A 10,702-nucleotide genomic window follows, 5' to 3' on the forward strand; every position below is an offset into this window, starting at 1 on the left:
CTTCTTCTTTGGCTCGCGCGGGTAGATGCCCTTGAGGATGCAGAGCCGCCGGAAGTCCTTGAGCGTCACCTGCGCGCGAACGGCGTGAGCGCAGTCAGGCCGCCGCCGCTGAGCTGCCATTTGCGCCTCCCGCCGACCGTCGCCGCAGCCCTCCGCTCCCATCCCGCCGTTGGCGAAACACGAAAAATGCCGCTGCCCGCACCGCTAGACGGCCGTGGCAGCGCGTCATCCCCACCCGCTCCCAGAGGCGGCCGGGCTGCCCGCGCCTGCAGCTTCTTGACGGCCGCGGTGCGGGTCATGTACCGCGCCTCGGAGCCAACCTTGCGGCGCGTCTTGCCGATGCTGTTCTTGTTCTCGAACTTCTTCTTCTGCTTGACGTTGGAGCGCTTCTCAGCGCGCGCCTTGGCGGCCTCGCCGGCCTTTGCCATGCCGTCGCGTCGTCTACGCGGCCACAACAGCCCTAAAAAGAAAAGAATTTCAGGTGACACGGTGTGTGTGTCATACCGCGTTGGTGTCCAGTCCGAGCCTGGCTGTTCTTCACCTTACTACCTACCTACCTACCTGTGTGTGTGTGTGTGTGTGTGTGCCGCCGCTCTCTCGCGAGACGGCTGGCGACGCGGCTCGCCGCCGACGTACGGTGCGCTCGTCCGACGGTCCGCAGCGTGGCGTGCGCGGCGCTGCGCGCCGCTCTGCGAGCGCTTCTGCGCCTGCACTGCCTGTCTCTGTTGCTGCTGGTGGTGGTGGTGCTGCTGCTGCTGGTGCAGATGCTGCTGCTGGCGCGGCGCGGCTCTGCGACTGGGCTCGACGCGCGCGTCGCCGGAGCGTCTGACGCGGCGGGCGGCGTCGGGCAGGTGCGCTTCTCTCTCGGGCGGTGGTGGTGCTGCTGCTGCTGCTGCTGCTGCTGGTGGAGATGCTCCTGCTGGTGCGGCGCGGCTCTCCGAATCGACTCGGTGCGCGCGTCGCGGCTATCTGACGCGGCGGGCGGCGTCGCGGGCGGCAGCGGTGGCGGCTCGCGGGTGGAGGTGGAGGCTGGAGGCGTGGTGGATCTTTGAGTTTATTTCATGATGGACTACGAGGAGTGGGGGTCAACCGGGAGGCAGGGGGTTCAACCAGGCGACGGAGGACCGTGGGCCATCGCGGGGACGGCCCGCCGGAGGCGGGCTCGATTGATCCGGATGGTCTCATCCGGTGGGTGGCACCGAGGCGTCTTGGACGCTCAGCTCTACCTTAAGCTCCTGAGGGGCGCGTGGTTGTAACCACGTAGTAGGACTACAGCCCACCACAGACACCCTCCCCCACTCCTCACGTGTGTTCACACCCTCACCCTCTCCTCTCTCCTCTCTCTCTCTCTCTCTCTCCTCTCTCTCCTCTTGTCTGTGCTGTCTGCCTGACTCAGGCACCCCCCCCCGGCCCCAGCTTCGGCTGAGGGCTAACAAGCTGCCGAGCCCAAATCACTGTGAGAGTCGTGTTCTTGTTGGTCTTTAAAAATACTACTCAATCTATGACATCCGGCCGGTTGACCTCCGCGCCGTGCTGCAACAGCAGGTCGGCCACACGCGCGTGACCTCTGCCGGCGGCCCACATCAACGCGGTCCAGCCGTCGTCGTCCCGCAGGTTGACCTCAGCGCTATGTTGAAGCAGCAACTCGACCACCCGCTCGTGGCCTGCGGTGGCGGTGTACACAGCGGCGGCGCGAATGAGCGCAGTGCTTCCGAAGTCACTTTTCCGGAAGTCACTGTTCCGCAAATTGACCTCTGCACCGCGTCGCAGCAGAGCGTCGACCACAACCTCGCGGCCGTTGGAAGCGGCAAGCATCAGAACTGTGTCGCCACTCCTGTGGCATGCATTGACCTGCCCGCCACCGTCGAGCCATGCCAGCACTCCTGCTGCGTCGCCTCGCGCAATCTGCCAGAGCCTATCGGGCACCGCCCCGCCATTCGACGCGCCACTATCTGTGCTCTCAAGCGCTGATTCGAGCCCAAGTGCCGATGTGAGGAGCAGCAAGAGACTCAGCTTCCCGGCACTGAACCACATCGCGTAAGCGCGCCACGCGTAGCCACTTTCTTTTCACCGCACTAGCATACCTTGCGCGCACGCGCGCCAAATTTGTTTTTCTGTCTGCAACAACAGCCCGAGGGGTGAAATGTCTTTGTTGTCTCTGTAACGAAGGGCCCGCCGCTCCGCCTACGCCGGCGATGACCCTCTCGGCAGAGCGACATCGCGAGCACCGGGCAGAGAAGGGGACGCAGAAGCGGTTGGATGGAGAGGCAGCCGGCGCACGAGGAGAGGCAGCCGATGGAGCCGACGAGGTGAGTAGACACGAGTTTACCATTCTGCCCGGGGGGGGGGGGGGGGGGCCCAAGCCCCCCCCCCCACTGGTACTTTGTACTGGATGCAACTCAACAGGGGGCCCAAGCGTCCCAAAGGGCAGGGAGGCAGCCTCGCGCGCTGTCGAACGCCCCCCCGGCCCAGACAGAGGCATCACAATCATGCTCTGGCCAGCGTCTGGTGGCTCGGCATTGCGCAACACACGCCGCAATCAGCCTGAGAGCAGATGATGGGGTGGGCGCGGGTGGACGAGAGTGGAGCCGAGTTGGGTGGGAGAGGGAGCACGCACGTGCAGCGGTGCCGAGAGTGGGTTGAGATGGCACCGCCTGCGGCCGCCCGGGCGACGGCTTGCGCAGGTATGTTGTTCATGTCCTTATCCGCCGCCGCTTGGCTGCAGCAGCCAATGACGCCGCCCGTCTTTGCGAAGCGGCGTCTGGACGCGCTTGGCGGTTGACGCCGGCCCGCCACTGCGCCTCGTGCGCGTCCACCTCCGTCGAGGTCGACGCGTCGAGATCGGAGCGCATCACCGAGACGCCAGAGCCCGCCTTCGCCGACATGATTCCCCGCCGGAGAGCTCGGTGAGTGTGCCGTCGCCCGAAACGGAAAACCGGCCGCGGGGAAATATAAGGTAAGATTGCCAAGTTCCCTTTCCAAAGGAACGCAGCTTCAGGGGCAGCCCGATTAGCTCTAATGTTTCAATACTTTTGCTTGTACATAATGAATTAGTTTTTTTTGCTCTGTTTCCAGCCAGGGTTCCGGCTCCTAGCCGGATAGGGGGTCTGTCGCCACCGACTCGCGCCAAAACGCCCTACCTACCTACCTATCCCCAGGCCGCGCAGTGACGTGAAAAAAGATGAAAATAGCCGGTACCTACCTATTGCAGTGCCCTTTTGGGTGAAACAAGACCAACCTACCTAGATCTACCTATCTGGGAGGGGCCAGCCAGTGAGGGAGACCCCCTATCCGGCTATAGGAGCCGGAACCCTGAATGTCAACGGCCGAGGTCCTCTCGGGGCTCTCTGACTCCGCCGAGGAGACCGTGGACCTGTCAGCCAGCCTGAGCCAGCTGGAGCTGTCGGGCGAGGTGGTGGAGCGCCCACAGGGCGTCGGAGGAGACGACCTCTCGGGCCACCTCTCCGACACGGCCGACCTGTCGACCAGCGGCCTTCACCTCGGCAGCCACTTTGAGCCGGCGCTGCCACCCGATGCGCCAGCTCGGGTCGCGCCAGCGCCACCAGCGCCGCTGAGCCCTTTCCTGGCCGAAAGCGTCGGCCGTGGCGGGACAGCCGGCGGGAGCGCACTTATCGAGGAGGCGGTGGAGAGGCCGAAGGAGGCGGAGGAGGAGGAGGAGGAGGTGTACGTGGATGATTTCGACGACTCGGACGGCTCGCTATCCGCTCCGCGCGGCCCGCTGGCGGCGCGGGCAAACGAGGCGCGCCGCGTCGAGGCGGCGCAGCGCGAGGAGGCGAAAGAGAAGATGGCGGTCGAGCGGCGTGCCAAGAGGGAGGCGTCGAGGCGAGCGGCGACATGAAGCGGCTGCCGGCGGCCAGGAGGCGCCCTGGGACCGCCTCGCAACCTCTCTCTAGGCGAGCGGCGAACGACGCGCCTGCGCAGACGGCGGCGGCGCCTGCACTATTGCCGGCGGCGACACCGGCACCGGCGGCGGCGGCGGCGGTGGCGGCGGCGGTGGCGACGCCTACGGCTGTGCCCGCGTCTGTGCCCGGCTGGCTCGCGGGCCCGCCGGTTCTGGCGGCAGAGCCTGGCGGTGCGGCGGGAGCCGGCGGCGGCGGTCTCGGCGGGCCGAGGGATTGGGAAGAGGTTGTTCAAGGGCGCGGCGGTCGGGCGCGAGATCACGGCGGGGCGGCTGCACTTGGCCGAGACCGTGGCCAGCATGCGGCGGCGAGGGAGGGGGAGGGGGAGGGGGAGGGCGCGCTGTCTGCCCTGCTCGCCGAGGCGGCCAAGCAGCAAGCTGCGCTGCGCGAGGAGCTGGCGGAGGAGAGGGCGCGCGCGGGGCGGCGCGAGGAGGAGGCGCGGGCGAGGCACGAGCAGGCGCTGGCGGCGGCTGGCGAGCAGCACGCGGCCGCTCTCGACGCGCAGCGCAAGGCGCTTGAGACGCAGCACGCGGCCGCGCTGCAGCTGGCGCAGGCGGAGGCGCTCTCTCGCGCGCGTCAGGCGGAGGGGCCGCTGTCGTCGATCCAGATCTCGGGGTGATCTCGGTCAATCTCGGTCAATCTCGCGGCAGGCGGAGGGGTCGCTCGCTTCGATCCAGGGTCGGCACGAGGCGGAGGCGGCGGCGGCGGCGGCCCTCGCCGACAAGGTCGCTGCGGAGCGCGAGGCAGCGGCGGAGCGTCGGGTCTCGTTCGAGCAGGAGAAGAGACACTCCCGAGACGCTGCCCGAGACATTGCGAAGACACTTCAGAGAAGACTCTTCAGAGACACTTCCGCGACGCCACGGGCTGCTCCCCTAGTCGGACCCCTCCCCGAGCCGTCCTGCAGGAGCGCGCAAGGCAGGAGATGGCGCAGGCGCGCGCGCTGCTCGAGTCGGCGCTGGCGGCGCGCGGCCCGACGGGGAGGGGAGCGGCCCACGGCATTCTGCTCCTGGAGTCCACAGCCCTTCTGTGCGCAGGCGCGCGACCGCACGCACGGCGAGGCGCTCGAGGCGGCCCGCAAGCAGGCGGAGCAGGAGGTGGCACACCACGAGGCTCTGCTCGAGCAACGGCTGGCCGCCGCGGCGCGCGAGACTGCGGAGGCGACCGCAGCCGACCGGCGAGTGCACGAGGCGGAGCTGGCGCCGATTAGCTCCGCGCTCATTCCTCGTCGTTGGATTGATAGGCGAGTGCACGAGGTGGAGCTGGCGCAGCTGCGGCAGGTGACGGAGGCGACGCTCTCAGCCAAGGACCGGCAGCACGCGGAGCAGGTCAAGCGGCTGGAGGCGCTGCACCGCGAGCAGTGCGCCGCGTACGGCGTGCTGCAGCAGCAGGGCGGCGCACTCTCCAAGCTGGCGACCGACGTGGGAAGAACGGCGGAGGGGCTCGTCGTGCTGCGCGAGAAGATGGAGCAGGACCTGTGGAAGACGGTGCTCAAGGGCGAGGCGGCCATGCTCGAGAAGGAGGGGGCGCTCAACGAGGTGCAGGCGCAGCGCGAGAAGCTGTGGGCGGAGCGCGAGGCGCTGGTCGCTGCGATGCGGAGCGAGCTCGACGCCGAGCAGCAGCGGATGGCGGCGGCGTGGCGGAGCGGCCGGACAGAGTGGGAGGCCATGCAGGCTGAGCACAACGAGCTGCGCTCCCAGCTAGCGCAGCGCGCCGTCGAGATCGACGCGCTGCAGCAGCGCGTCGTGGCGGAGATGGCGGGCGCCGTCGCCACGCTGCAGGCGGAGCGCAAGCTCTTCGCGCAGGAGCGCGGGCTGTGCCGCGACGAGCGGTCGGCGCTCTCTCGCGCGCTGGTGTGGCACCGCGGCGAGGGGTCGCCAATCTCGGCGAATCTCGGGGAACTCTCGGCGAGTCTCGCGCTTAGGTGGAGCACCGCGGCGAGGTGTCGCGCCACCGCGAGGCCATCTTCAGCTCGCTGGAGGAGCTCGCATCGGAGAAGGCGCGGTCGGCGCAGCAAGGCTTTCTGAGTTAGTGGTGGATCCATCACGGTTGTGATCAATTTCATTAGGAGCGCACGGTGCAGCAGGCCACCCTGCAGGGAGCACAACTCGAGCAGCGGCGCCAGGCGGCTAAGCTGCCCCCTGCCTTTACCTCATCATCATCATTATCACTATCGTTCTTGTTGTTTTCATCGCCAGGCGGCCGAGCTGCAGATCAGGAGCTCGCAGCTGGAGCGCGCCGCCGCCGCCAAGGAGATTGCGGCGGTGACTGGCCTGATGGCGACGCTGCAGCAGGACAAAGAGGCCATCGAGCGCGAGTCGGAGCGGCTATTGCGCGAGCGGGAGGCTATGGCGCGCCACGAAGGCGACACGGGCCAGGCTGCCGCGGGCGCGGGGCCGGCGGGGGCGGGGCCGGCAGAGGCGTCCGCAGCCGCGGCGCACCTCTCGCCGGCCTCTCTCCCACCGCCGCCACAGCCGCCGCCGCAGCCACCCGCGTTCCCCGCGTCCGTGTCGCCCGAGTCGCACCGTGCCGCCCCTGCGCTGGCAGCGTCCGTGCATGCCGCCAGCGCACGGAGGGCGCACATCGAGCACACCCTCGCCGGCCTGAGCGCCCGGCTGGGTGGCGGCGGCGGCCCGCGCGGTGCGGGCGGCGCCGCCGGGGCGGGCGGGCTGGGGCTTGCGGGCTTTGTGTAGGAGACGAGGTCGGGGACATGGCAGCGCCTGAACGTGCCCATTGCGGCCTCCTAAGGGCGCGGCGCTGCATTGGGGCTGCGGCCGAGGCGGTGTTCCCCTTGGTCCGCGCCCCGACGCCCGAGCACAAGACGCAATGGATCTACACAAGCACTTTGCTCTTTGGATCTCGGAGGTCTCTGATCTACACAAGACCCGAAATAGATCTGTATAAGTTATAACAAGACCCAAAAAAGTATCTGCTATCTCTTTCACGCCAGTCCCGTGCCCAGTGTTGTGTTGTGCGAGGGAGCTTTGTTGTAAAATTATTTCTCTGCTGGGGGTCGAGGCTCGAGCCTGGTGTCGGCGATACGGTGTGAAGCGGTACAATTCTTAAATCGGGACGCAAGTCTCTCTTCCTGGTGTGCCGGTGATAGTACTAGCACGCGCCAGTTCGCACCTGTGTCGAGCCTGTCTGCTGTGAGAGAGAGTTCTTTTGTTTAAACTCTTCCTGGCCACGCAAGTCTCTCCGTCCGTCCCGTCTCTTCGACTCGATGGCCGACGCAGACGCAGGTCTCTTCGACTCGATGGCCGACGCAGACGCAGAGGCGTTCGTCATAGTCGGCGTCGCTGCAAAACCCGCTTCAGGCTTCGAGGCGGACTCGGTCGTCGGCGTCGTCTCTGCAGAACCCGCTTCAGGCTTCGAGGCGGACTCGCTAGCAGCCCGCATCGAGCAGGTCCGGCTCGCCCTCGGCCTCGCCCCAGAACCGCTGCCCGCCGTCGTGGACAAGGCCGCCGCGGTGCTCAGCCTGTTCGACGAGTTGAAGGGCGAGCGATTCGTCGCCAAGGCCGCTGCTTGCTATGCCGCGCTCTTCAAGGCCGCGGCTGTCGGCCAAAAGGACACCACGCTGGCGGCGAGCACCTCCTCGTGGGACCTGTCCGGCGCGGTTCCGTTCGTGCTGTCCGCGCGCGTGCGCACCACGCAGGCGTCCGGCACCATCCTGGCCAAGGCCTTCCCTGACGGGCGGTGGCGCAACGGCGGCGGGGCTGGCCAGGCCAAGCTGCTCTTCCTGCGCGGCGGCCGCGTGTGCTTCGACATCGGCTGGGTCGGCTCCATCACGGGCAGCACGCAGGTCAACGATGGCGATTGGCACGACGTGGCGCTCCGCTTCAACGCCGCGCTGGGCGTCTACCAAGTCCTGCTCGACGGCGCTGTTGACGGCGCGGGGCTCAACGCGGTGTCCGACCACCCTGACTTGTGCGTGTACTCCCGCATCCCAGTCGGCCACCGAGTCTCCGACGGCGTCGCCAACGGCGACATGGCGAGTCGCTTCGAGGGCGACATCGAGGATCTCACGTACGAGAGCGCGCGCCACGCCGCCGCCTTCTCCATGGTGCAGGGCCACGCCTCCGTCTGGGTCAGTCAAAACTACTCTGCGCGCAAGTGGAAGATCGTCAGTGACGAGACGGTCAAGATTGAAGAGGGTGCAGGCTCCGCCTTCCGAGTCGTGCCTGGGCTAACGGGCGAAAAGGGCACCGTCTCTTTCGAGGACGCCGCGCGGCCCGGCCGCTACCTGCGCCATGCGGGCTACGCCATGCGCTGCCACAGCAGCAGCCATGGCGGCCCCTTCGCCCTCGATGCCACCTTCCGCCCCAGGCCAGCGCTGACGGGGGAGCCGGGCTTCGTCTCCTACGAGTCGGTCAACTTTCCGAGCCGCTACATCTCCCACCGCGGCTTCCATCTGCGCATCGAGCACGCCGAGGACAGCACGCTCCACCGCAACGACGCTTCGTTCCGCATCGAGACCTCTGCTCGCTATTGAGAACAAATATGCAAGACGCGGCGCACGATGCATGATTGCATCCGGCCAAGCACCCTCTGTCCAGCGCTGGCAGCGCTCTCCCCCCCACACAGTAAATAAATAAATAAATAAAAACGGACACCTCTCTACTGTGAGATGGGTAAGAAGGAACAGGCCCCCGCCCTTGCGATCTTTGTGCAGGGTTCTTTGTGGGTGTGGTCGGCGACTAGCCGGGGTCGTCCTCCCCCCACACAGTATGAATCGCGTTTCCCTTCTTATGTTCCTTTGCAATCGCCGTCTCGATACAGCTCTGGTGCCGAGCGTGCAGGGGTCGCGCCTCCGACCTAGGGCAAGGCGGATGGAGAAAGAAGTGCCGAGGAGGCCATGGTGGAGGGGAGGGACGGGAGGACGAAAGAAGGGCGAGGAGGACGAGCGGCCCGCACAGGCCGCGAACAGACAGCGCCTGCTGGCCATCTCGAGACATTCGCAAAGAACGCTAGCTACATGGGAGGGCTTCGTGAAGGATGGATTGAAAAACATTCGAACAAAGAAGAGGCGACGGGAGGAACCGGCAGAGGATGCAGTGACGTGAGACACACACACACACACACACACACACACACACACACACACACACACACACACACACACACACACACACACACACACACACACACACACACACACACACACACCGCTCACCCACGCGCACCGGGCCTTGCACTTTAAATGCCGTGGGGCTCCTGTCGTTAGACGTGGAGACGCGAGGGTTGCCCCCCCTTGCCCCACCACCTCGTGTGTGTGGAGAAGTTTACCTTACCTTACCTTAGTGAGCGTCGGGCTGGTGGTTCGACACCGAGTTTGAAAGATGGTTGAAAAAGCGCCCGGGGAGTGAACCGAGATTGAGCCTGCGTTGGCCATAGACCCGTTTCGTCACAGATTGTTCCCGTTGTTTGCGGCTATTGCTCCAAAATTCGGGAGAGAAGGCCTACATATTATGACTGCATGCATGCTTTTGGTGCATGAGGGCTGCGGGACGAGACATATCGCGGTCGGTGGCGCCGATAATTACCTCCGGAATGCCCTCGCAACCGCCTCGGATGGGGTCCACCGGTGACAATCTCGAGCCCTCTCCGTGGCATCACGAGCCGGTGTGAGCTTGAAGACCCGAGACAAGTGCGGTTCGTGACGGCTCAAGAAAAAAAATTGCTTTAGAAGAAAAACGGACGCATATTCTCCCCCCTCCATTCTCTCCCCCTTGGCGCGGGCGCCCCACTCCCCCCAGCCCCTGTATCGCGTACTAGCTGTGGCTACCGTAGGCCACACTTGCGTCGCCGGGGGTTCCCTGCCCTAGGTGGGAAGCTGGCCGCCGATCCTAAGACCCATCGACCAGGGTTTGCTTGATCGCGCGGGGTGAATGAGTGATGAAGTTAGTGCCTTGGTGTCCGTTCCCCATGGTGGCTTCCCCTGGTCTCTACGACCATGAATGAGAGCTCTCACTCCCAGGGTACTCCCGCGTATCTCGGCTCCCTTATCCCCCCCCTCTTCCCTCCCCTTTCTCTCTCCGAGATGACCCGTGCGCTACGTGCCTAGGTTCGGTCCTCGGGGAGGGGGGATTGGCGGTGTGTCCTCGCGAGTTTTTCGCTGGACGCCCGACAGTTTCGATTTCCCTCCTTAGCGCCCCGGGTAGAGCGTGGTCTCCCCTGGAGCCTGCCACGCCCGTTCTGTCTAAGCCCAGGGTTCAGCTTTCCAGTTGATCCTTATCGGACTGGTGAGTTCCTTCTCGCTGTCAGTGTGACGCCCCGGCAGTCATTGGCAGCGGTGCTACACACACTACGCCATTTTTCGTTTGACGTTTCCAAGGATGTTCTTTTTAAACAATTTCTATGGGCTAGCGATGTCGCAGTACATGCGCACGCCGTTTTTCGTTTGACGTTTCCAAAGGGTGTTTTTCTTTTAGCAGAGTTAGCAATTTTTATGGGCTAGCGATGTCACAGTGTACATGCGCACTAGTTTGGCAGCGAGGGGTGAGGGGAGGGGTGGGGGGTGAGGGGTGAGGGGTGAGGAGTGGGGAGTGGGGAGGGGGGAGGGGTGAGAGGTGAGGGGTGAGGGGTGAGGGGTGAGGGGTGAGGGGTGCGAGGGGTGAGGGGTGAAGGGTAAGGGGTGAGGGGTGAGGGGTGAGAGTGAGGGGTGAGGGGTGAGGGGTGAGGGGTGAGGGGTGAGGGGTGAGGCGTGAGCGGTGCCAGGTGTGAGGGGTGAAGGGTAAGGGGTGAGGGGTGAGGGGTGAGAGTGAGGGGTGAAGGGTGAGGGGTAA

The 10,702-nt window shown here is 65.6% G+C and overlaps 4 protein-coding genes across 4 annotated transcripts in view; 3 read left to right on the top strand and 1 right to left on the bottom strand.

Moving 5' to 3' along the window:
- Nucleotides 1-428, bottom strand: part of EMIHUDRAFT_242190 (hypothetical protein) — a gene marked incomplete at both ends in the record, with an annotated part of 702 nt that extends 274 nt beyond the window's left edge. The window contains one exon of the mRNA XM_005772674.1: nucleotides 138-428. Coding sequence (XP_005772731.1) covers nucleotides 138-428 — 291 coding nt within the window. The remainder of the gene's footprint in view (nucleotides 1-137) is intronic.
- A 2,888-nt stretch (nucleotides 429-3,316) lies between these two features.
- EMIHUDRAFT_242191 (hypothetical protein) lies at nucleotides 3,317-3,859 on the top strand (the record flags this gene model as incomplete). Its single annotated transcript, XM_005772675.1, has 2 exons — nucleotides 3,317-3,547; nucleotides 3,776-3,859. The coding sequence occupies 2 exons, from the start codon at nucleotides 3,317-3,319 to the stop codon at nucleotides 3,857-3,859; spliced, it is 315 nt and encodes a 104-aa protein (XP_005772732.1).
- A 983-nt stretch (nucleotides 3,860-4,842) lies between these two features.
- EMIHUDRAFT_242192 (hypothetical protein) lies at nucleotides 4,843-5,949 on the top strand (the record flags this gene model as incomplete). Its single annotated transcript, XM_005772676.1, has 3 exons — nucleotides 4,843-4,868; nucleotides 4,933-5,770; nucleotides 5,842-5,949. 3 exons carry the CDS (start codon nucleotides 4,843-4,845, stop codon nucleotides 5,947-5,949), a joined length of 972 nt encoding a protein of 323 aa, XP_005772733.1.
- A 2,026-nt stretch (nucleotides 5,950-7,975) lies between these two features.
- Nucleotides 7,976-8,501, top strand: EMIHUDRAFT_369165 (hypothetical protein; the record flags this gene model as incomplete). Its single annotated transcript, XM_005772677.1, has 1 exon — nucleotides 7,976-8,501. A coding segment is annotated over one exon (434 nt), but the record flags the coding sequence as incomplete, so codon positions are not given.
- Between the last annotated feature and the right edge of the window lie 2,201 nt (nucleotides 8,502-10,702).

Source organism: Emiliania huxleyi (genome assembly GCF_000372725.1).
Source record: "Emiliania huxleyi CCMP1516 unplaced genomic scaffold EMIHUscaffold_353, whole genome shotgun sequence".
Lineage (NCBI taxonomy): Eukaryota > Haptophyta > Isochrysidales > Noelaerhabdaceae > Emiliania > Emiliania huxleyi.